The sequence below is a fragment of the Schistocerca nitens genome, chromosome 6, assembly GCF_023898315.1.
Source record: "Schistocerca nitens isolate TAMUIC-IGC-003100 chromosome 6, iqSchNite1.1, whole genome shotgun sequence".
Classification (NCBI taxonomy): Eukaryota; Metazoa; Arthropoda; class Insecta; order Orthoptera; family Acrididae; genus Schistocerca; species Schistocerca nitens.
In genome coordinates this window covers 16,487,597-16,514,650 of record NC_064619.1, presented here as the reverse complement: position 1 = coordinate 16,514,650, position 27,054 = coordinate 16,487,597, and the positions used below count along the sequence as shown (strand labels likewise).

Sequence of the window (27,054 nt, the reverse complement as noted above, 5' to 3'; positions counted from 1 at the left end):
TTCGCCAAGGAAGGCGTTTTATTATCACACGCTCCGCCGAACGCCCCCCCCCCTTCCCCTACCACTTCCTATCCCGTTAAGTCGTCAGCACGCTCTGCTGTCCTCACGTCCGAGACGACAGCCACAAAACTGATTGCGAAAAACCAAGTCTGACGCAGCTGTTCACTGATTATTCCCACTTTTCACATTAGCGGCTATACACTCTAAAACAAAAAAGACGTATCACGAAGGAATTATCCGAAAGGGACGTAAATCGGTAGATGTGACGCACATGTAGAGACAAACAAACTATTATAATTTAAGAAAAACTGGATGATTTCTTCCACAGGAAGAGCTTCACAAACGGAGATGAACCGTGAAAATTTACTTTCAAAATCTTTTCTTAAAGAATTTACTTTATTTACCAGCGATCCATCAAGAACATTAACACACTATGTGAGCGTGGAAGTAGTTGCCAAGGAGTAACTGATGGAAACAAATTAAGTTTAAACCAATGGAAATTTTATTCATAAAAGCCTTTTCAAAACAGATTTAAAATTTATAAGCAAAAAAGCACCCTCGAAATATCAAATTACAATTGAACAAATATGAATTTTATTCCTAAAGCCTTTTCAAAACAGTTTTAAAATTATAAGCAGAAAGCACCCTCGAAATATCAAGTTACAATTATTCAGAGGCAGAATAAATTTTTTTTTTTTTTTGTTACAGTAGGAGCCTTTGGGCTGAGAAGCTTCCGCCCCCTTTCAACACGGCCGTAGTCACGACCCCTGACAACGACCTCTGAAAAACTACGCTGGTGCAAATCTGCAACACACCAGATTACTTTAAACTAAAAATTTTTAACAACTCACGCAAACACATTAACTATGCACCTGTAAGAGGTATGGAAATGGTACAAACACTCACACTAACAACTTATTTTCCACCAAAAGTGCAATTTGTTTTTAAAATGGCTCTTACGGTGGAAGGGTGGCAACTTTACAAAAACGACTATTTAAATAAAACCCATGAAATTCAGACTTACATAAAGTGTACAACATGCTCTACATTACACATATACCGCCTCGCAAGATGATAGGCAAGATAAAAACATATTTCAGGAATTCGGCCCTTACCTTAATTCTATAAATTCGTTAACACCGAATCCGACAAACATGGCAGAGGCAGTTATTAACGTATGGCAGATTGACAGGGGGGGGGGGGTTGTTACTAAACAACCCGTCCCGCAGATTGCTCTAAACCTCCCCAATTCCACAATGGAAAAACGGACCACCCAAGTCACAATAACCACCTTCCCGCGGGTGGGCAAAACAATGCGGCTGGTGACCTCACCAAGAAAGCAAGTAGAATTTAACAAGTAAATGAAACAACATATCTCCAATCACTTAACTTCTAATACACTGCGATTGCTGGCGAAGACCTGGCGCAGCACCCCCAAATCGCTCTCCCGAACCGTCCGCTGCCAGCCGCTTCAACGGACGCAGGAAGGCGCGCCGATCTCCCGTCTCAGGGCGTCGCAGCTCGCACCGGCCAGCCCGATGTCGTGGTTTCGCTCCTGTTGCTCTCGTGTCAACCGCGAAGCCACTACCCCTTTCTATACGGCGCTGCCCACTGGACTCACGTGGCGACCTCACATGCGCCGACGCTCAAGGTGGACAAGACATATCGTGTCTCACTGCGCGACCGACCAACCGACCGATCCAACCGCCAATGACCGTTGCCCGAGCAAATCGAGCAGGCTGGCGGCCTAACACGCAGACTCAGATGCAGGAACTCAGCCAGGACCGTGCGACCACTAGCTGAGTTCTGTTACTGGCGGAGTGGCAAGACTCTCATCTTCTCGCTTAAAGTTTGATCCAAACGACATGCACTCCGACGACAGACAGACAGACACTAATTGCCCCACACTGAGCCGGCTGACCAACTGACTAGACTCGCCTCGACTGACCGACTCTCCTCTACAGAGCTCACAGCGCCCCTTAAATGCACGTGAACAGGCAACCTTTCCGCTTTCCCACCAGAGGGAGACACCAAAGCTGTGATTACCACAGCGGCGCCACCGCCAGAAACGGAGGACGACTGCTTCGCACAACGCGCTGCGGCGCGCTCTTCAAAACAGCAAATTTTTTACCACGGCTCAGGAGCAAGTCAGTTACGCTTTGATCTACCTCTGACTGCTATGTAAGCAGTTATTCGGTTTCGCACTGATTGATGCAGGTGTTGTATGACTTACTGAGGGCCATCATGCCAATTTCTGTCCAACTGGTGCGTTAGATGGTCAAAATTGGAAGCTGATTGTAGGGCCCTCCCCATGATGCTCCAAATGATCTCAATTGAGCTGAGATCCAGCGATCTTGTTGGCCAAGGTAGGGTTTGGCAAGCACGAAGACAAGCAGCAGAATGTCTCGCCTGTGCAGGCGGTCGTTATCTTGCTGGATGTAAGCCCAGGGTGACTTGCCACGAAGGGCAACAAAACGGGGTGCAGAATACCGACGACGTACCGATGTGCTGTAAGGGTGCCACGAATGATAACCAAAGGGGTCCTGCTATGAAAAGATATAACACTCCAGACCATCGTTCCTGATTGTCAGGTCTTACGGCGGGCGACGATCAGGTTGGTACCCCATCGCTGTCTGAGGCGCCTCCAGAGAAGTCTTCGCTGATGATCGCGCTTCGAAATCAGCCCCGATGACCAGAAAAGACGTGTCTGGAGATGCACCGGACAAGTGTGTGATACGAGCCCGACTGTCACCCGCCATGTGGCCGAACAAGCACGAGTGATGGTGTGGGGTGCCATTTCATTTCAAAGCCATCCGCGGCTGGTCATCTGGGCTCGATTCGAGCGGAACTCACCACTGAAAACTACTCCAGCCAATGAGATTCCAGGCCGAATGCGCCCATCACCACTGAAAATGGGCTTGTTGGTGTACAGATGTCGATGGTAGTTGACGCAAGGGGCAGCATGATCTCTGGACTAATGACCTCAGCAGTTGAGTCCCATAGTGCTCAGAGCCAGCATGATCTCGGCCCCCTTTCTGTAAGCCTCCTATTAATGGTCCTTGTGGTCTCTGAAACACCAGTTGCGCAACAAATTGATGATATTTATGAATCCTTGGCTCTGCTTCTCTGACATGTGCTCGGTCCTCACGTTCTCTCGTCTCTCTAAGTCGACTGCTTCCTTCACGACCTTGTGTTCGGCTATGGTTCACCCATTCCTCCAACATCGTAGAATAGTGGCTTTGCTCCTGATCAAATGTCGAGCGATTCCCCGATTACTCCGACCGCCTTGTTTGAGTCGACCACTGTTCGGGGCGTCTCCAGACACGTGTTCGGTGCCCGCATCTCGTGGTCGTGCGGTAGCGTTCTCGCTTCCCACGCCCGGGTTCCCGGGTTCGATTCCCGGCGGGGTCAGGGATTTTCTCAGCCTCGTGATGGCTGGGTGTTGTGTGATGTCCTTAGGTTAGTTAGGTTTAAGTAGTTCTAAGTTCTAGGGGACTGATGACCATAGCTGTTAAGTCCCATAGTGCTCAGAGCCATTTGAACCATTTTTGAACGTGTTCGGCCAGGAACCTCACTGACAGGAGTAGAGTTGTATTCAGTGATGATTCCTACTTCGAAATGAGCCCCGCTGACCAGCCGACCGGCGAGACGTCCCGGACAAAGTGGGGTACCAACCTGACTGTCGCTAACCATACGACCCGATAACCAGGAGTGACAGCCTGAGGTGCCATTTCTTTTCATAGCACTATCTCTTTGGTTGTCATCCGCTGGAACCTAATAGCACAGCGGTACGTCGACGTTATTCTACGGCCCGTTTTGTTGCCCTTTGTGGCAAGCCATCTTGGGCTTACATTTGGGCAAGATAACGCCCGCCCGCACATGACTAGAGTTTCTACTGCTTGCCTTCGTGCTTGCCAAACACTGTCTTAGGCAGCAAGGTTGCCGAATGTCTTCCCAACTGAGAACGTTTGGAGTATTATATTGGTGGTGGTGGTTAGTGTTTAACGTCCCGTCGACAACGAGGTCATTAGAGACGGGTTTGGAGTATTATAGGGAAGGCCCTCCAACCAGCTCGGGATTTTGACGACCTAGCGCGCGAACTGAACAGTATTTGGCACGATGTCCCTCAGGAGGTCATCCAACTAGTCTGTCAATCAATGCCAAACCGAATAACTGCTTACGTAAGAGCTGGAGGTGGACCAACGAGTAACTAGTTGCTCAATTTGTGAAGCTCTTTCTATTGAATAAATCATTCAGTTTTTCTGAAATTATACATGAACGTCATATCTATCGATTTCCGTACCATTCGGCTAATTCCTTCGTGGTGCGTGTTTTTTTTTTTTTTTTTTTTTTTTTTTTTTAATTTCAGGTTTCAAGGTCCTTTTCCTTTGCGCTAATCCTTGTAATAGTTCTGTCGCAATTTCCTTGGTTATAAGCCTCGTAGTGACCCGAAGTGAAACGTTAACTACCAAGACGGCATTTTTACGGAGGTATACTCATTCTTACCGGTGTGTTAATCCCCTAACATGGTTGAAGGGCCTCTTGGTGTTTGCAAGCAATGTAGAGGAACTAGTGGCAAGTTGAAGTTCGGTTCGATCGAAAAAAGAATTATTTCTTAAAAGCCGTTATCTGGGCCCAGTTTTAAGTAATCACAAGTGATCATTCAACAAGAAAATTAGTTAATAAATATACAACAATCGTTTTCGAGTATCCACAAATGAAAGCAATAATAGAAAAGCAATTCACAACGGAGATAGCAATGCGCTTGTAAAACCCGTTGTACCACAGTCTCATGTTATATGGTGATGGAAAAAGTAATCAGTGTTTTGTTCTGTACATTCACAACCTACAATAAACTTCTAACATAAGGACATCTCGCATCTAAACTATTATCCTTTCGTTCGCGTAGCTTAATCTCGACTGCGTCATTGAATATTCGAATTTTTGTGTCATACCTCATTTTGCAGGGTTGTTACAGCAGCTGAAGGTAGTTTTTAAGCTACAGAGTTCACATGTTTGCAATGGACTCTCACAGAAAAATATTGTGCGACATTTCATGTATTTTCTTGTGGTGGTAATTTTTCGCAGCAGCTGTACATAAATCATAGTAGTTAGCAAGAAAACTACTTTTCTTATTTTTAACAATGTCTGGTGGTGATATTGTGGCTGCACTAAATTAGTGAAATTTATTCGCAATTACTGAATCTTTCTGCCATTAGCTGCATTAGGTATGAAGATATTATCTATTGGTGATACACGAAAATTTGTGCCCGACCGGAACTCGAAACCCAGATTTCCCACTTGTCGGGAGCAGTTACCTTAGCCACTTCGGCTACTCGAGCACACTTCCAGGACCGACCTAAATTTCCATGTGTCATACTGTCTACGACCCCGTATGGATGTTATATATTTCCACAATTGCGAATAAATTTCATAAAAAATTCCCTCTGCGTGCTTTACAAGAATTTATTTATACATCAAGACTCGTTTAACCTTTCTAAGAAGTCATCCTCAGTGGGAAGGGTGACTTTCAACTGGTTTTCGGGGTGGGGAAAAACTGCATTATCTTCAAACAATGAATAAAAATTCATTTTCAGTATGCAAAAAGCCGTCTTCTTGTTGACTACTACAGTTCACACATTACTAGTGGTAACTAGAAGGTTGTAATAGACGAGCGGTAAGTGAGATTCTGCTCCCTGTTCCAGGCGTCCGGACTGTCCTGGTGCTGGACGAGGAAGCTAGGCCAGCGGCGTTGCAGTCCTGCCACCCTCGCGGAGACTCCAGGTGAGTTCCAGCGCACTCACAAATCTAAGTCTCCTCTGTCCAGTTAACCTGCCACAGAGTACTCAAGAATTAGACTGACAACTAACTTCCCTCTCGCCCTGCTTCTCAACAAACTCCGCCGAAGCCGAAGGTCTGTCAAATATTAAATTCCCCTCTGGTAAATAGTTTTTCTCTGCTACTGTACACCGCATTAGAACTCAGTGTAACTTACCCATAACACACGTCCTACATCGTCCTATCACTGCTTCATTGGATAATGTCAAGTACCAAAATTGGTGCGAATATGCCTTGCTTCCTAAAAAATGAGTGTATCCAGCCGTTTGTGCGAAGGATAACGTGGCAGTAATATCTTGGCAGAGATTTAGAATTGTGTGCAGACACACAACGTTTCAGACTTGAAAGCGCCCTTAAGTCTAGGATCCGATGCTAGACATTTAATTAGCCAAACGTGTTATGTGGCCTCGAAAGTAAATGTTATGAGGATTATGTGACATTTAAGATATGTACTTTGCTTGAAGGGTAATCTGAAATAAATCCCTTCCACTTCATGATGGTATCGATTCATACTGGACATAGTTCTCATCGCTCCCCATGACTTTATCCGTTGCAGATTTATAACTAGGGCAACTTACGCTCCTCGCCTGATCTTATGCATGGGTTTAACTTGCACACGAAAGGAAAAGGATCATTAAAAATAATAATTTTGAGTGTTGGCCGGATAGTTCGTTAGCGCCTGGTTGGAAATGCTGGCGAACGCCTACCGCATTATGCAAACCGCACGGCACAAAATTACCTGCCACCGGTACGTCATAACGACCAGCTACCGTTTGACGTTTATACCTACAGTCCCACCACCGTTTTCTCAACGCTATCTCCGTGTTCCCTCTTATCACAACAGTTAGACAAAATATGCTAAAGAGGGGGTATGGAAAGAAAGTATCGCGAATTGCATTCCATATGCCATCTGCGGACTGTTATCTAAAAACAATGTTTACAACGTGAGGTTTGTAGCGAATACTTGGTTAGATTGTTACTGTAAATCGGGGTGATTTTGTGGCACTCATCTTTATTTTAATCTGTGGGACAGAGTATGATAAATGTCCAACGCACATTTATCCATTCGTGACCATTGTACCAGAGTTAATTGTTACAAGTCTCTCCAACAAATCCTATCAGTAAAGCAGAAGTATTAAATCTTCAAAATCAAAGCACAGAGCAATGCGGGACTGTGGTCAAGACATTGGACCATTATTCGCGACAGCGCTATCCGGTAACAAAAATGTGTCCTTGGTTTCACTAAATCATTTCAACCGAATACAGGTATTATTGCTTCGTGAACGTTATGGTCTATTTTGTTACTCAACATTCTCCAACTGACAAGAGCTTTATCACTTTCTGCTTCGTGTATTGATTGAAAGGTGAAAGAAACAAAGGGAAAGAAACGTTGAAATCTACTTTCAGTTTAAGAACAGCTTAGACTGACTCTTCACTTCGCGTTTTCAGATTGTGTAGGTGGCATACTCCCTCCCATTCAACTGCTACCATTACTGACGCGCTTCTTTGTTTCTCTCCACAGGTTCTGCTTGCAGACTCGTCGTGGAGGACTCGTGAAAGTCTACGACAGTGTGCTGATGCCTGGGGTAAGTACATCGCCGATAGAACAGAGCAAGAAAATATACGCTAGTGTAGCTGTACGTGGCGGTACTGGTCGATTCTTGTGAAATTTTACACTGATAGTTTTAGCAACAGCGTTCATTCTGCAGGAAGAATAACTTCTCCCAGATAACTGCTTCAGTAAATTATGAATATTGCAGTGCATTAAAATAAGGTTGCGAAGAATAGTACAGCAGTTGTTTTGCACAGATGCAAACTTGGGTCGTTTGTAACTGAATGAGAAATACAGGGTGATTCAAAAAGAATACCACAACTTTAGGAATTTAAAACTCTGCAACGACAAAAGGCAGAGCTAAGCACTATCTGTCGGCGAATTAAGGGAGCTATAAAGTTTCATTTAGTTGTACATTTGTTCGCTTGAGGCGCTGTTGACTAGGCGTCAGCGTCAGTTGATGCTAAGATGGCGACGCTCAACAGAAAGCTTTTTGTGTTATTGAGTACGGCAGAAGTGAATCGACGACAGTTGTTCAGCGTGCATTTCCAACGAAGTATGGTGTTAAACCTCCTGATAGGTGGTGTATTAAACGTTGGTATAAACAGTTTACAGAGAATGGGTGTTTGTGCAAAGGGAAAAGTTCTGGACGGCCGAGAACGAGTGATGAAAATGTAGCACGCATCCAGCAAGCATTTGTTCGCAGCCCAGGAAAATCGACTCGCAGAGCTAGCAGAGAGCTGCAAATTCCACAATCAACTGTATGGAGAGTCCTACGAAAAAGGTTAGTTATGAAACCTGAACGTCAACTACCCGAGGCGATGGATCGGCCGCCAGGCAGCCCGTGACAGAGCACTTCATCACTGGCCTCCAAGAAGCCCTGATCTTACCCCCTGCGATTTTTTCTTATGGGGGTATGTTAAGGATATGGTGTTTCGGCCACCTCTCCCAGCCACCATTGATGATTTGAAACGAGAAATAACAGCAGCTATCCAAATTGTTACGCCTGATATGCTACAGAGAGTGTGGAACGAGTTGGAGTATCGGGTTGATATTGCTCGTGTGTCTGGAGGGGGCCATATTGAACATCTCTGAACTTGTTTTTGAGTGAAAAAAAACCTTTTTAAATACTCTTTGTAATGATGTATAACAGAAGGTTATATTATGTTTCTTTCATTAAATACACATTTTTAAAGTTGTGGTATTCTTTTTGAATCACCCTGTACACAGCTTCTCAATTGTTACCAACGCATTTCGAAAAAAATGGTTCTGAGCACTATGGGACTCAACTGCTGAGGTCATAAGTCCCCTAGAACTTAGAACTACTTAAACCTAACTAACCTAAGGACAACACAAACATCCATGCCCGAGGCAGGATTCGAACCTGCGACCGTAGCGGTCGCGCGGTTCCAGACTGTAGCGCCAGAACCGCTCGGCCACCAACGGCCGGCACGCATTTCGGTTTGTCGCACTGTATCCACTGTAGCGCAAGAAAACACACAACTTTACTCATCGTGACAATAGAAAGTCAGTGCCTGACTGGGATTCGAACCCAGCACAAGCACTCGCCTTAGCCGAGTAGGCGATGAGCACGCCTGCAGGATCGAATCACACTTTCGACGCCAATGATGTTTCCTCCAACTACTTTCTCGTAGTGTCCGTGAGAATATTAACGCTGCGGTAACGGATAAGGGGCTAGGTTGTACCACAGCTCCAGCTGTGGTAATATTATGGGAACATTTAAATAAAAAAAAAAGTGTGTAGAACCCGTAGTTATTCCCAAAAGCCTCAAATCGCTGTCAACGAACCAATCTATGCCTCTGCAGCTAAGGCAGACACACCGTCATCCAAAAATCAGGTGTCCCTTATACACAGCCAATTTGATTTACACGTGGAGTACTACAGACGTTGCACACAAAATATTTAGCACTACAGAGGGTGACCAAAAATGTGGAAAAATCAGAAACACAGCGCATTACCACCCCAGTACGGTGCAGGAAAACCGTAGACGTTCAAAACAACTTCCAGTCGGCTCGGAATAGATAACCGCAGGTTTTCATGGGAACTTTAGGCCATCATTCCTGCAAAATAGTGGCGAGTTAAGGTAACAGTGATGGAGGTGGACAGCCATTACACACTGTTCTCTCCAAAACAGACCACAAAGGTTCAGTAATATTGAGATGCGGTGACTATGGTGGCCGAGCAAGGTGCGACAATTCATCCTCGTGCTCGCAAAACCAGTCGTGGATGATGTGAACTGTGTAAACAGGGACCCCGTGGTCTTGGAACACAGCATCACTATTGGGGACAAACATTGTTCCATGGTGTGGACCTGGTTAATCAAAATGGTCATACAATCTTTGGCGGTAACACGATCTTGAAATGTTTTAAGAGATACAAACCTGATGAAAGAGTTAAACTTTTAGTTTAATGTTTCCAAAACATACGCGAAGCACCCATGGAGCCCATGGAATATCCGGATATGGCTGCGGTGGTAATCACCGAACCAATGCCATGTTTCATTCTTGGGACGCAAAACTGGACCAGAAGTTGAAACAGTGAGAAACAAGACTCATCCGACCAAATGATTTTCCACCATTGCTCCACAGTCCAGGTTTTATGGCTTCGGCACAAAGTTTTCCTGTTACTGACATTTGCATCACTAATGATTGGTTTCGGAAGACCAGCTCGCCATACAGTTGCTCGCGCGTGGCACTCCCATCGCCTTGGTGCTAATAGGATTCGCGAGTGCGACATTCAGTTCTGCAGCGACTTTTGCAGTCGTCGTCCTCTTACTTTTCGTCAAAATCCTCTTCAATTACAGTCCGTACGATCATTTCGTCCGCGTTGTGATTTAGGGGATGATGTTTTTCCGCTTTACCTGTATACGTTACGGAAGCTCCCACCGTAGGAGCACTAACAAGGGAACCTCCCCATTGCACCCCCCTCAGATTTAGTTATAAGTTGGCACAGTGGATAGGCCGTGAAAAACTGAACACAGATCAATCGAGAAAACAGGAAGAAGTTGTGTGGAACTATGAAAAAAATTAGCAAAATATACAAACTGAGTAGTCCATGCGTAAGATAGGCAACATCAAGGATAACATGAGCTATGGAGTGCCGTGGTCTCCTGGTTAGCGTGAGCAGCTGCGGAATGAGGGGTCCTTGGTTCAAGTCTTCGCTCGAGTGAAAAGTTTAATTTTTTATTTTCAGACAGTTATTATCTCTCGGTCCGTCCGTCCGATGCGAGGTAACTGCGCCGTAGTATGGGGACGCTACACCTAAAGAAACATCGAAACACACGGCGTCTGTCGACTACAGCGCACGGAAGAGAGTATTCATGCTACCGAGGCTCCCTGGTTGGCAGTTGACTGTTCGCTACTCTGGACGAGAGTGCATTAAATACGTGAGTTGTATTCCGTGGGCAATATGAATTCAGCAAATATAGCTCGCGACATCAATAACAATCGCACGGTTGTGCGGTGCGGTCGAAAAACACAGGCACTAAACTTATTACAGTTAACAGAGACGTCAATGAACGAACGGACAGATCATAACTTTGCGAAAATAAAGAAAATAAACTTTTCACTCCAGGGAAGACTTCAACCAAGGACCACTCTTTCCGCAGCTGCTCACGTTAACCACTGGACCACGGCGCTCCTTAGCTCGCGCTGTCCTTGATGTTGCTTATGTTGCTCATGGATTACTCAGTTTGTATATATTGCTTATTTTTTTCATAGTTCCACACAACTTCTTCCTGTTTTCTCGATTGATCTGTGTTCAGTTTTTCAAGGCCTATCCACTGTGCCAACTTATAACTAAATCTGAGGGGGGTGCGATGGGGATGTTCCCTTGTAAGAAGCTGCCGACGTTCGAATTTAGTTAGAGCACGAACAACTACACAGAACACCGTTCCGTCCACAACTTATGCTTACAATGTATTGAGAACATTGCCCAGGTGCCTTTGGAGGTCAAATAAACTTAAGCGCCAAAGACACTGGTGTAGGCATGCGTTTCCAAATACAGAGATACGTAAACAGGCAGAATAAGGCGCTGCGGTCGGCAACGTCTATATAATACAAGTGTCTGACGCAGTTGTTAGGCAGGTTACTGTTGCTACAACGGCAGCTTATGAAGATTTAAGTGAGTCTGAACGTGGTGCACGAGCGTTCTTCGTGCCTGCGCTTGTTGTTACGCCGGAACAGGAAGAAAGACCGATAATATTCGTGTAATATACGAGGGTCATTGAATAATTAAAGGGACGAATTTGTCTGGAGAGAAAAGCATTTATTGCTACAAAACACTACTTTTTCTACTTTTCAACATAATCCTCTTGAGCGTGTACGCACTTGTTTCAACGGGCTACAAGCGTTTTTATTCTGGCTGCAAAAAACTCTTTATTTTGATGTTTGGACCAACTTCCCACAAACGTTTCCACATCCTCGCTGTCCTGGAACCTCTTCCCACATAACGCCTCCTTCAGTGCAGCAAACAAATGGAAATCACTAGATGCTAAATCAGGACTGTAAGGGGGATGAGGCAGCACTACAGCCTATTTTGTCGATGGTTTCACGGGTTAGTTGAGCAATATGAGGACGTGCGTCGTCTTGCTGGAGAATCACACTTATCCTCTGAGATCCACGACGTCTCTCTCTCGTGGCTGGCTTCAGCTTGTTTAAAAGCAAATCCGAGTAGTACTGGCTGTTCATTGTACGCTGATATTCGAGATAATAACAAAAAACTGGACCTTCAGCATCCCAAAACACCGTCATGATGACTTTTCCTGCTGATGCTTGGGTTTTAAATTTTTTCTTGACAGGTGAGTTGGTGTGCTTCCACTCCATGTCTTGTCTTTTTCATTCTGGCTCATAATAGTGAATCGAAGTTTCAATCACAAGTTAAAGTTTTGTTGAGGAAGTGCTGACCTTCTCTTTCATAACGTTCCTTTAGCTCTGTGCACACACTCTACCTTGTTTCCTTGTGTAGCCGCGTCAACTCCTTTGGGGCCCATGTTGCACATGTTTTGCGGTACTTCAGCTTCTTACAAATAATGTTATGAACTGTACCAGTGCTACCTTGAACCTGATCAACCATCATTTCCACAGTCACACGGCGGCCGGCATGAATAATGTCATCAATTCGACTTTTAAGTGAAGGAGTTAAACTGCAACTGGTCGGCCAGAACGGTGTTCGTCAGTCACTGAGTCGTGAACGTTTTTGAACTGCTCTACCCATTTGTAAAAATTTACACGATTCATACAACCTTTACAGTAAACTTTAGACATTCTACAGTATACATTCACTGGTTTCTTGCCTACAGCAAGTGTGTTGTGTTGTGGTGGTCTTCAGTTCTTAGACTGGTTTGATGCAGCTCTCCATGCTACTCTATGCTGTGCAATCTTCTTCATCTCCCAGTATCTACTGCAACCTACATCCTTCTGAATCTGCTTAGTGTATTCATCTCTTGGTCTCCCTCTACGATTTTTACCCTCCACGCTGCCCTCCAATGCTAAATTTGTGATCCCTCGATGCCTCGGAACATGTCCTACCAACCGGTCCCTTCTTCTTGTCAAGTTGTGCCACAAATTCCTCTTCTCCCCAATTCTATTCAATACCTCCTCATTAGTTATGTGATCTACCCATCTAATCTTCAGCATTCTTCTGTAGCACCACATTTCGAAAGCTTCTATTCTCTTCTTGTCCAAACTATTTATCGTCCATGTTTCACTTCCATACATTCCATACAAATACTTTCAGAAACGACTTCCTGACACTTAAATCTATACTCGATGTTAACAAATTTCTCTTCTTTAGAAACGATTTCCTTGCCATTGCCAGTCTACATTTTATATCCTCTCTACTTCGACCATCATCAGTTATTTTGCTCTCCAAATAGGAAAACTCCTTTACTGCTTTAAGTGTCTCATTTCCTAATCTAATTCCCGCAGCATCACCCGACTTAATTCGACTACATTCCATTATCCTCGTTTTTGTTTCTGTTGATGTTCATCTTATATCCTTTCAAGACACTGTCCATTCCGTTCAACTGCTCTTCCAAGTCCTTTGCTGTCTCTGACAGAATTACAATGTCATCGACAAACCTCAAAGTTTTTATTTCTTCTCCATGGATTTTAATACCTACTCCGAATTTTTCTTTTGTTTCCTTTACTGCTTGCTCAATATACAGATTGAATAATATGGGGGAAAGGCTACAGCCCTGTCTTACTCCCTTCCGAACCACTGCTGCCCTACAGAAAGTAAAAAACGAATAACAGAACGTTGTTGAAGTAAAGTGGACGTTTCAGCAGACTCACCATCTCGAAATGTATTTTTGAGGTTATAAACAAAATAATGTTGATACATCAGGTGATCAGGGCTCATCCCAGTAATGCCAACTTAAACCCATTAAAGTACCTAACTCACTCACTGGTCATACCGGACTCGAGAGTCCATTACCGCAACAACGTATTTTCGCTATCTGTCCCTATCTCGGGCTATTTCCTTCCATTCACCTTCAATACCTAGGCTCCTCAAATCAGCCTTCACATTGTCCTCCCATCTACGCCTCGGTCTCTCCACAGGACGTTTTCCTTCTAAGCGCCCTACCAGTACTCTGCACGCTGCCCTGCCCTCACCCATTCGAGCTACGTGACCCGCCCATCGCAGCCTACGTGATTTAATAATCTGGAATAGAGTTTGTGAACCTCTTCGTTATGCAGTTTTCGCCACTCTCCGCTAATGTCATTCCTTTTTGCTCCGAAAATTTTCCTCAAAATTTCGTTTTCAAATACTCGAAACGGCTTTTCATTTTGCACAGTGAGAGACCAAGTCTCACTCCCATACAACATAGCTGGTAGAATAATAGTTTTGTATATTCTAATCTTTAAATTCCTAGACAATATCCGTGATAAAAGTAATCTATTCAGTGAGAAGTAGCACGCATTTCCCGTCCGTAATCTCTTCTTCAGTTCGGATTCAATCTCATTTCTGGAAGTGATGTCCACGCCTAGATACTTAAATGTGTTCACTTTTTCAAACTGCATGTCTCCAACTCTTGACATTTCCTGACCTACTGCTGTTGGCATTCTAGTAGTAACAAGGTATTTAGTTTTGTCTTCACTTATCCTTAGACCTACATTTTCACTAGCCTTGATTAACGCATTCGCATTTGCTGTTAAAGATTCTTTCCTATCGCTAATGATGCTTAGATCACCTGCATACCATCATATCTTAATATTTCCATTTAACTCCACACCCTCTGAATTATCTGCTTCCATTACACCAAACTAGCCAAACTAACGATTTTTTCCGCCAGACCAATTTGTCTCTTTAGTTATTGAATGACCCTCGTACTATCTGCTATGCACTGTAAAATGGCTGCAGAGCATTTGTGTAGATGTAGACTGGTATTCTGTACGATTTGATTTGATTAGATTAGTTTTTCGTTCCATAGATCCGTGCTGAGGAGATCCTCGTGGATGTGGAACATGTCAATTTTTTTTAAGCTGAAATTACAATACTAATAGTATGGATATATACAATACATCATTTGTTTCTATTAAGAAATTCGTCAATGGAGTAGAAGGAGTTGGCCACTAGCAAGTCTTTCAGGCTTCTTTTAAACTGATCTTTATTTGTAACTAAATTTTTTATGTTTCCTGGCAAATTATTGAAGATGAGTGTTCCTGGGTAGTGGACCCCTTTTTGAACTAAAGTAAGTGCTTTTAAGTCCTTATGCAGATCATTTTTGTTCCTGGTACTGTATGTATGAACTGAGCTGTTTGTTAGAAAAAGAGATATATTATTTAGGACAAATTTCATTAATGAGTAAATATACTGAGAGGCAGTAGTTAGTATAGCCTGTTCTTTGAAGAGGTTTCTACATGACGTCCGTGAATTTACTCCACAAATAATACGTATTACACGCTATTGGACTCTGAAAACTTTTGTTTGACTTGAAGAGTTACCCCAAAATATTATACCATATGACATTATGGAATGAAAGTAGGCAAAGTATGCAAGATTTTTCATTTTTATGTCTCCTATGTCTGCTAACACTCGAATTGCAAATACAGATTTGTTAAGGCGTTTCTGCAGTTCTGTGGTGTGCTCCTCCCAACTGAATTTATTATCAAGTTGTAATCCCAGGAATGTAAGACTGTCAACCTCTTCTATCTGCTCTTCTTCATACTCTTACAGGTTCTGAATTTCATACAGTGAGTCTTTTCGAAGTTCAATGTCAGTGAGTTGGCTTTAAACCATTTATTAATATCAATGAAAATACCATTAGCAGATCTTTCTAGAACTACACTCGACATACTATCTATTGCAATACTTGTGTCATCTGCAAACAAAACGAACTCTGCTTCTGGCAGTGTAACTGACGAGAGATCATTAATGTAACAGACGGGGTCGGGCGACAGTGTTGAGGGCAGCTGTGTGTCGTGTTGCAGTCGCAGTACAAGAGCCTGCTGGTGTCGGAGCGCACGACGGCGGACGAGCTGCTGCAGATGCTGCTCAACTGCTGCGGCTCGCAGGAGCGCGTCGAGCAGTTCTCGCTGTACGAGTCGTCGCGCGCCCAGGAGTACCAGCGCAAGCTGCACCCCGACGACTGCCCGCTGCGCGTGCAGCAGTGCTGGCCCCTCGACGGCGACCTCCACTTCATTGTGCGCCGCAACGCCGAGTTCAGGCCGGCGCCGCAGTCCGCTCCCACCTCGCGCAAGGTGAGTCGTGCCTCTCCTTAGCACCCGACATCCACTGACAGGGGTGTAACCGGGGTGCGGCAGCAAGGGCGCTTGCCTGGGCATTCTTTCTACATCCACATACATACTCCGCAATCCACCATACGGTGCGTGGCGGAGGGTACCTCGTACCACAACTAGCATCTTCTCTCCCTGTTCCACTCCCAAACAGAACGAGGGAAAAATGACTGCCTATATGCCTCTGTACGAGCCCTAATCTCTCTTATCTTGTCTTTGTGGTCTTTCCGCGAAATAGAAGTTGGCGGCAGTAAAATTGTACTGCAGTCAGCCTCAAATGCTGGTTCTCTAAATTTCCTCAGTAGCGATTCACGAAAAGAACGCCTCCTTTCCTCTAGAGACTACCATCCGAGTTCCTGAAACATTTCCGTAACACTCGCGTGATGATCAAACCTACCAGTAACAAATCTAGCAGCCCGCCTCTGAATTGCTTCTATGTCCTCCCTCAATCCCACCTGATAGGGATCCCAAACGCTCGAGCAGTACTCAAGAATAGGTCGTATTAGTGTTTTATAAGCGGTCTCCTTTACAGATGAACCACATCTTCCCAAAATTCTACCAATGAACCGAAGACTACTATCCGCCTTCCCCACAACTGCCATTACATGCTTGTCCCACTTCATATCGCTCAGCAGTGTTACGCCCAAATATTTAATCGAGGTGATTGTGTCAAGCGCTACACTACTAATGGAGTATTCAAACATTACAGGATTCTTCTTCCTGTTCATCTGCATTAATTTACATTTATCTATATTTAGAGTTGGCAACGGCCTTGCCGCAGGGCATACACCGGTTCCCGTGAGATCACCGAAGTTAAGCGCTGTCGGGCGTGGTCGGCACTTGGATGGGTGACCATCCGGGCCGCCATGTGCTGCTGCCATTTTTCTGGGTGCACTCAGCCTCGTAATGCCAATTGAGGAGCTACTCGACCAAATAGTAGCGGCTCCGGTCAAAGAAAACCATCGTAACGACCGGGAGAGCGGTGTGCTGACCACACGCCCCTCCTAACCGCATCCGCAGCTGAGGATGACACGGCGGTCGGATGGTCCCGATGGGCCACTTGTGGCCTGATGACGGAGTGCTTATATTTAGAGTTAGCTGCCATTCTTTACACCAATCACAAATCCTGTCCAAGTCATCTTGTATCCTCCTACAGTCACTCAACGACGACACCTTCCCGTACACCACAGCATCATCAGCAAACAGCCGCGCATTGCTATCCACCCTATCCAAAAGATCATTTATGTAGATAGAAAACAACAGCGAACCTACTACACTTCCCTGGGGCACTCCGGATGATACCCTCACCTCCGGTGAACACTCACCATCGAGGACAACGTACTCGGTTCTATTATTTTTCCTGGATGCATAGCGTTGTGACAGACAAAAACTATGAAAGAGAACGAAAGAACTGGAAAGAGCGAGGGAGAAGTAGGAGGTGAGTAGAAGAGGGAGAAGGAAGAGAAAAGGAGACTGTATTGGAAGTCCGCGAAATGGGAAGTGGGGATAGGGGAGATGTATAAAAAATACTAATAAAGAGGAGATTGGGACTCGACTGTGTTGAGCAAGTTTCCCTGGGAAGGAGACGCTTTTATCGGTTTTGGATGCTACATTGAGCTACTCTGATATGCCAAATGAGCCATGCAACGTAAGTTTAGAAGAGTGTTCACTGAAGAGTGTACAACACTACCCCCCCCCCCCCCCCCAAAAAAAAAAGGTACAACCTTTTAGAGGTTTCCAATTGACTCAAGACTTGTTGTTCCAACAATGGAGTACATGAAATAATTACATTCAAGGATGAACAGCACAAACGGTTCTGAAGTACCAAGTGTACACTCAGGCTGCAACACCCATATTTGTATGTGATGTAAACACTAAAACACTAATACGACCTATTCTTGAGTACTGCTCGAGCGTTTGGGGTCCCTATCAGGTCGGATTGAGGGAGGACATAGAAGCAATTCAGAGGCGGGCTGCTACATTTGTTACTGGTAGGTTTGATCATCACGCCAGTGTTGCGGAAATGCTTCAGGAACTCGGGTGGGAGTCTCTGGAGGAAAGGAGGCGTTCTATTCGTGAAGCGCTACTGGTGGAAATTTAGAGAACCAGCATTTGAGGCTGACTGCAGTACAATTTTACTGCCGCCAACTTATATTTCAAGGAAAAACCACAAAGATAAGATAAGAGAGATTAGAGCTCGTACGGAGGCATATAGGCAGTCATTTTTCCCTCGTTCTGTTTGGGAGTGGGACAGGGAGAGAAGATGCTAGTTGTGGTACGAGGTACCCTCCGCCACGCACCGTATGGTGAATTGTGGAGTATGTATGTAGATGTAGATGATGTAGCCTCCAATTGTATTGCACAGGTGGCGGTTATTGTCCTGGGATACGTTATGCCATTCAAGGGATCACCAGTTTAGTATTGGAGGGCACCACGGAGGGTGAAAATCGTAGAGGGAGACCAAGAGATGAATACAGTAAGCAGATTCAGAAGGATGTAGGTTGCAGTAGGTACTGGGAGATGAACAACCTTGCACAAGATAGAGTATTATGGAGAGCTGCATCAAACCAGTCTCTGGACTGAAGACCACAACAACACATTATGCCATACCTGCTCGAGTTGTTCTCGTAGTTCTCTAAGAGTTGTTGGTTTACAAGTCACACGAGTTGCTTCTCATCCCATTATATTCCACACGTGCTCGATTGGAGACTAATCTGAAGGTTGTGCTTGCCGGGGAAGTTGCCGTGCGTGTTGCAGAGCACATTTTGTTTATCAGGCAGAGTGTAGGGGAGTATTATCCTGTTGGCACAGTACATCATTCTCCTGTTGCAAGAATGGCAAAAGAAAGGGGCTAAAAATGTTCTACACATACCAAATGCTTGTTAGAGTCCCCTCCAGAAACACCAAAGGTGAACGAGAGTTGTAGTTATCATTCCCCAAACCATGAGGCCTGGGGTGGAGCTACTGTGTTTCGGAGAATGCAGTCTATGAGAAAGCACTCACTAGATCTATGTTGTATACTGAAGAGATCATCAATTGTGTGCAGCCAGAGTATGCTTTCACCGCTGAAGTCCATGGTGCGCCATTCCATCTTTCAAATGATCCTCTGATGGTGGTGGTGGTTAGTGTTTAACGTCCCGTCGACAACGAGGTCATTAGAGACGGAGCGCAAGCTCGGGTTAGGGAAGGATTGGGAAGGAAATCGGCCGTGCGCTTTCAAAGGAACCATCCCGGCATTTGCCTGAAACGATTTAGGGAAATGACGGAAAACCTAAATCAGGATGGCCGGAGACGGGATTGAACCGTCGTCCTCCCGAATGCGAGTCCAGTGTGCCAACCACTGCCCCACCTCGCTAGGTGAGATCATCTGATGGCGCGAGCTGTTGTGTACATCAATGCTGTGGCGTGAGTGGAAGACAGGCTAGAGGTGTGCGTGCCTGTAGTTTCACTGTTAATAATCAGTTCACAACAATTCGTGTTGATGCATCTGTGCTTACAAGCCACTTTCTCTGCACTGTGGTAGCTGGACGACCTGCCGCTGCCGCCCTTACAATATGATGACCCTGGTGAGTGTCTGTGCTATGTTAACATCTAGAGCCTCACCTGCAGCTGTGAGAATGTCCACGTGACCACTAATACCAGCACGTCCAACTTTTGTGGTAATCTTCCGAAAAGTCAATCCAGCCATTTGGAAGGCACAATTTGGTCCCTTACAAATTCGTTCTGCTGGCTGTAGGAAGCATGAGTGTCTCTCTGTGGCATGGTCGGTTGTTTGCTTCACATATTTGCGCCATACTGAGCCTTCTGGCTGTGAGCATTTCCTATTAAAGGGTAGACAAAGATGGCGCTCTGGTAGCTAAGCCACTACACTGTCTGTTGGCGGACGACTTGGAAGCCATTGTCAGTACCTCTACTTCCTCTCAGGTGGCATATGCTGTCATCAGATAAAACCGACATTGTCTTTCGAGATAATGCAAATTTTTTCTAGCAGTGTATTTTTTTTAAAGATATTTTGGTCACCTTTGTCTGCAAAGTTATTTATTCATAATATCCACAACTGAAATTTCGGCTATGGGCCTTCTTCCAGTTGAGCACTGTAAAACTGCAAAAACAGAGTGTACATACAGAACATATGGCAATTATTTATTAATAAGCACTCATAAGATGCTTCAACACATGTCAAAACACCAAAAAAACCTGTGCATCCAAGAAGTTTATATTAACAGTCAATATGATTTTAAATAAATCCTACTAATTCATTTACAGAACAACACAAAATAATTTATTTAACACCTTTGTTGGGATATACACTCCTGGAAATGGAAAAAAGAACACATTGACACAGGTGTGTCAGACCCACCATACTTGCTCCGGACACTGCGAGAGGGCTGTACAAGCAATGATCACACGCACGGCACAGCGGACGCACCAGGACCCGCGGTGTTGGCCGTCGAATGGCGCTAGCTGCGCAGCATTTGTGCACCGCCGCTGTCAGTGTCAGCCAGTTTGCCGTGGCATACGGAGCTCCATCGCAGTCTTTAACACTGGTAGCATGCCGCGACAGCGTGGACGTGAACCGTATGTGCAGTTGACGGACTTTGAGCGAGGGCGTATAGTGGGCATGCGGGAGGCCGGGTGGACGTACCGCCGAATTGCTCAACACGTGGGGCGTGAGGTCTCCACAGTACATCGATGTTGTCGCCAGTGGTCGGCGGAAGGTGCACGTGCCCGTCGACCTGGGACCGGACCGCAGCGACGCACGGATGCACGCCAAGACCGTAGGATCCTACGCAGTGCCGTAGGGGACCGCACCGCCACTTCCCAGCAAATTAGGGACACTGTTGCTCCTGGGGTATCGGCGAGGACCATTCGCAACCGTCTCCATGAAGCTGGGCTACGGTCCCGCACACCGTTAGGCCGTCTTCCGCTCACGCCCCAACATCGTGCAGCCCGCCTCCAGTGGTGTCGCGACAGGCGTGAATGGAGGGACGAATGGAGACGTGTCGTCTTCAGCGATGAGAGTCGCTTCTGCCTTGGTGCCAATGATGGTCGTATGCGTGTTTGGCGCCGTGCAGGTGAGCGCCACAATCAGGACTGCATACGACCGAGGCACACAGGGCCAACACCCGGCATCATGGTGTGGGGAGCGATCTCCTACACTGGCCGTACACCACTGGTGATCGTCGAGGGGACACTGAATAGTGCACGGTACATCCAAACCGTCATCGAACCCATCGTTCTACCATTCCTAGACCGGCAAGGGAACTTGCTGTTGCAACAGGACAATGCACGTCCGCATGTATCCCGTGCCACCCAACGTGCTCTAGAAGGTGTAAGTCAACTACCCTGGCCAGCAAGATCTCCGGATCTGTCCCCCATTGAGCATGTTTGGGACTGGATGAAGCGTCGTCTCACGCGGTCTGCACGTCCAGCACGAACGCTGGTCCAACTGAGGCGCCAGGTGGAAATGGCATGGCAAGCCGTTCCACAGAACTACATCCAGCATCTCTACGATCGTCTCCATGGGAGAATAGCAGCCTGCATTGCTGCGAAAGGTGGATATACACTGTACTAGTGCCGACATTGTGCATGCTCTGTTGCCTGTGTCTATGTGCCTGTGGTTCTGTCAGTGTGATCATGTGATGTATCTGACCCCAGGAATGTGTCAATAAAGTTTCCCCTTCCTGGGACAATGAATTCACGGTGTTCTTATTTCAATTTCCAGGAGTGTATCTGTTGTCATTAGAATTATGATGTAACTGAACAAGATCCAAATGGAATTTGCACTAGTATATTAGTCTGCTTACTGACTCAAGGAGAAACATCAGTGCACATTATTGTAACACTTCCTTATAGCTTAAAACTGTACACCAGACCATGATTCAAATTGGTACCTCTGTCTTCAACCACGTTGCTCCTACTGACTGCACTGTCCAAACATTACTCACAATCTACCACATAGTTTCTGTTTGCCAGCATCTGTTTCCTATAACATCAAAGTCTGCTACATAGCTATAACATGAGCATGATCATTCTACAATGATGTGATTAAATTTTACATTTGTATTCTGTGTCTGATCCCAACACAGGGTAAACAAAATTTTCCAGTACGTAAATCAACCAAAAAACAATTCACAGACAATTGAAAAATAGTCTGTTCCTTCTGTTAGGAGCTCATGTGATGACATTATATTAAAATCGCAATAGTGCTAGAGGCATCATTCTTAAGATAAATAGCTAGCGAAAAACACCACATTACTCTGAACAGAGATTAGAAATACAAAAACCCACTTGCTGAAAGCATAAAATAAACTTCATTGCATTAGTGACTCTTCACAATAAAATTTCTTCATTTCAGTATCTGAAACAATTAAAGATACACACTTAATTCACAGAAAACTAAGCACTCAAACAAACTACAATAAAGATGTTATTAAGGATATAGTTCCTTACATCTTGTTAACACACAAAACATATTATTCTCATACTTGATGAGTTCAGAGGAATGACAGTTACTGATCTGAAGGAAATAAACTACTTGGATTCATCTGTATTATAGATATTAGCATACAGAAAATCACATCCAGCTATTGCAGTATTGTATATTTGAGGGCAAATATGAGTAATATTAAGGTTAAGTTATATTGCAATCAATATCCATGATTAATATTTTGTTACAATGTATCAATCATTATGAGCTGTATCTTTCTAACTGTCAGCTGAAAATTTTCTATTTAGAATTATATTTTACTAAACTTTCAGTGTCTTTATTTATGAGATTTGTGCTTGAAGATGATATTCCAGTTGAAGAGATTTTACTAGTATCTTGCTCATCATTTTATCATACACCAAACATTCATGTGTTCCCATGAACCATAATTTAACTTCGTACATCATAGATAAACATTATTTTACAGAAAACCTGGACACCTGAGCTATCATCAATACCAAGCTCTTCCAGACAACTGCAGCAGCAATCACAGCTGAATCTGACGTCAGTTGAAAACTCCAAACATCACTCAAGTTCATCCTATTCAGACTATGAAAACTATTTTTATATCTGAAGACTGCAATAATTCAGCACTGTACATGCACATCTTAAAATACGGTAGGTGAAGAAACATTTTCCAACAAATATTAAAACTAGAGAAAAGGCCCAGTATTCTTGCAGTATACAATATGTACTGGTATTCTCTCATTTGTTAGCATCTACAGACTGGTTATGCTCCATAACTGACTCAACATCTGCTTAGAAGCTGGGCTAATCAGTTTCAAATATGGCCATTAGTTTACCACAAAGCAATACTTTCATACTTCTTGACATTGTTTTCACGTCAGTTTCAATTACCTTTTTTGTATAGATTTTTATGTAGTTTATCTTTCTTTTATAATTATTTCTTTTGTAAATTACTAATGACAAGACCAGTTGTGGACAACAATTAATAAGTCCTTTTATTATTATACATTAAATGTCAAAAATTGTAACTAATTTCACAACAGCATTTTGGGCCAACAGTATCCAGGGAATTAATACAGTCCTACTTCCTGTAAAGGTAAACACAAGTTGGCACGTGATTGTTAATTAATTTGACAGTTCTGAAGCTCAGAAATGAAATTCTGAATAAAATGGGAAAACAGGGGGACAGGGAGGGGGAGGAAGGAATTATATAAGAACTGATAATGGCCAGTAAGATAAGTAGCCTAAATGTACTATTGAAAATATAAGAAGTGACATAAAATTTGGTGTTATGTTATCACCCCAAAACTTGGATAGCAAGTTGTAAATGCTCATTTTAAAATATACACAAGAATTATAACAGTTCACTAGTGCTATAACATCACAAATAAAGTTTATGTGGTTTGAGAATAATTGATACAGTAGCAAAAATGTAGAAGAGCTCTGAGCTATGGTATGGAATACACTAGAGTAATGCAATATACTCAAGAGATAAGAAATCTTGTTTAACATTAGCTGCACTTTGAAAGTATTTATTTGTCAGACTGGTATTTGTGTACATAGCGTATCCTCAGTGGCATCTACTGTGAATATCTGTATTGAACAATGTGTTTGTCAAGTGTAAAATCTTTATGGTGATTAAAAATTATGTGGGTCTCTGCAGTATACAGATTGTTGTGCGTATATGTTATAGGTGTTATTTATAACATGTACGCACAATGATCTGTGGATTTGCTGTAACTGTCAAAAGATGTACACAGGGTGATTTGTATACCACAGGGATGTACATCATTTTAAAACCACGATGCAGATTTTACATGCCACTGATGATCGGCTATACACTTGGATACCAGTGAGGTAAAAAAGAAAGAAAAAAAAAACCACACACACTTCTGAAGTGCTGTTCATGGTGTCCAATAGGGTGTTGGCAAAAAAATACTTTTGCAGTGCAGTTTATGGTTTACAAGAGGGTGTCCTTTGCCAAATATAAACAAGCTGAGGAGCACTCATCTGACAAGGTTTTCACATTCAGGAGAGAACGAGCATGCAGAAATTTGCTATCACTCGGGAGGGAAAAGTTAGCTGTAAATATATCTCCTTAATCTTGAGCTTTTTTAATAGAAGAAAGGTAGAATTGGAGGTAGAGATCTGTATGAGGAAATTGTTACAGGAAAAATATGTAGTTATGAAATTAAAAATGTAAAGATAGAAGAAAGTAAAATGTAATTATAAGATGCTCTAAACAAACATAGCTAAATGTCACCATTAGTTACAGGCGAATTAAAAGTAAAATTAGTAATAATGGGGAACTAGAACACTATATCCATGTTTTTGTGAAGCTGTTAATCTTGTTGCAGTTTTTCTTACTCAATAATTTATGCAAATGTTAATAGTTTTTCATTTAATGTAATCTTGGACTTTTTTCTATCCAATAGGTCCATAGCTGACATCTCTTCACATGGAAACTAGGAACAACATTTCAAAAATCCCTTCAAGGAGAGCTGTATTCAGTTATAGCTGGAAGCATATGTTTGCCAATGAACAATAAAATAAGTACTGCATTTGATATTACCAGAAACTGGTGGTGATTTCCTGTGTTTTGTATCATATAGATTTATGAAGTCAAGTCCGCAGAAGTGATTGAGTATAATATATTACTTTCATGTATTATAATGTTATTCGTGGCATCTACCAAAGCTGTGTATCTTAGATGAATGCAGATTTATTGTTTTCAGTTAAGAAGTGTGAATATTTTTGTTTTTATGTATATAATTTAATTTTATATCATTTAGACTCCAAAGATTATTTTATTAATGTAAAACAAGTTTTGATACAAATTTGATGTTCCCTAAATTAAAATAAAGTCTTTGATAGTTTGAATATGTATTAAATCAAACATAGCTAAAAGCAAATGTGGAAACATGTACTTCTCAACTATGTTCAGTGAAGCAGTTATTTGTAATGTCATGTTAATACCCTATGTTGTAGAGAGAAAAGTGTACTATAGAATTTCTCAATTACCATTGGAATGATCTCTGTTCATACAATAAAATCAATGTAGTGATGATTTATTAAAATATTGATCTAGCTATTGACATGCTTAATGGTTTACACTTTGGCACATTATATCCTACAGTAATTTTTCAGACAATGAAATTACTTCTGTACATCCTAAAACAAAATTTCATGCAGGGTAAGTTTTAGTAGAAATACTTTATTTCTTGTGATAGATTTACATTGTGTAATGGCTCGTACATGTAATATGTTAAGCTTTGTGTATCTAGTTTAGAATTTGTAACTACAGAATTCTGAGAACAAATTTCTTGCTTAATTATGAGAACATAAAGGGATCACACATCTATCTAAACTTTTTCCTGAATATGTATGTGTTTAACTCTCATACTCCTTATGACAGAAATCATTAAACATAGCATTCTTAATTTTATCTGTCAACTGGAAATTCTGAGAAACCTTTGCATGCTAAATAGGTAAACTTTGTAGTGAAGTGATTAATAAGAAACAAGTCAGGCTATAAATTTAGTTACCAAGTCAAAACTCATGCTCTTTACAGAACAGTTAATGAAGAACAAACTAGTGTTAAAGAAATTGATTGTGATACTATTGTAAAGGAAAAGAATACAAAATTTCTTCAGCTTGTTTATGTTTTTGGTCTCCTTACCTTATTAGACACAGCAGTGAAGATACTCCTATTAAGGTCTAAAAACAACTTTTGACTTATTTATGATTTTTGACTCAAGCAAATGACTTCTTACTCATTTGCTACTGTATTTTACAGAACTTTCTGTGGAAGGAATACTTAAGAGTATTTTTTGTCAGTATGTAAATTTCAGAAACAAACTTCACTGCAAGAACAAGGAATCAATAAAACAATAACTACAAGCAAATAATAGCCAAGCACATTGCAAATATGAAAGATTGTGATCACTGTCTCCCTGATGAAAGTGAATAAAATATTATTGGTGATGTATTAAGTAAACGAACACTACGTCATAAAACATAATTTATAACTGAGAGCATGAAGTGCATTTCACCAGGTGCTTTATGTGCTACAAGTGGCAACTGAATTTATAGTTTATACCAAAGATTTCATTTTTGTGTAATGTGTGTCTTACCAAAATAATCAGTGTATGTATCTTTTTTGTAAAGACCTTTGTATAAAATGAATCAATGAACTATATTAAAGAAACATTGAATAAAATGCTGAAATGCATACAAAAATAAGAAAAAATTGTTTATTTTTTGTTGATAACAGATTTGTCTGAATTTGTAGAATCAGATTTGACATGCCATGTATTGAGTACTTGCATCAATATGAACAAACATCCTTACATCACATGTAGTGAATGAAATGTCACTGTGAGTGATTAAGACACTCGACGCATATTCAGGAGAACTTGGGTTCAAATCCTTGTGCATGCTTTCCATGG

At 42.9% G+C, this 27,054-nt stretch overlaps 1 protein-coding gene and 1 pseudogene across 2 annotated transcripts in view; both read left to right on the top strand.

Annotated features, from left to right (window-relative positions):
- Window positions 1–26,830, top strand: part of LOC126263044 (uncharacterized) — a 483,472-nt gene extending 456,642 nt beyond the window's left edge. For both annotated transcript variants that reach the window (XM_049960018.1, XM_049960017.1), the window contains exons 5-9: window positions 5,706–5,784; window positions 7,361–7,424; window positions 15,844–16,113; window positions 23,067–23,257; window positions 25,042–26,830. In XM_049960018.1, coding sequence (XP_049815975.1) covers window positions 5,706–5,784; window positions 7,361–7,424; window positions 15,844–16,113; window positions 23,067–23,213 — 560 coding nt within the window. In that variant the 3' untranslated portion in view covers window positions 23,214–23,257; window positions 25,042–26,830. The remainder of the gene's footprint in view (window positions 1–5,705; window positions 5,785–7,360; window positions 7,425–15,843; window positions 16,114–23,066; window positions 23,258–25,041) is intronic.
- Window positions 16,912–17,029, top strand: LOC126263983 (5S ribosomal RNA; annotated as a pseudogene).
- Window positions 26,831–27,054: the final 224 nt, after the last annotated feature.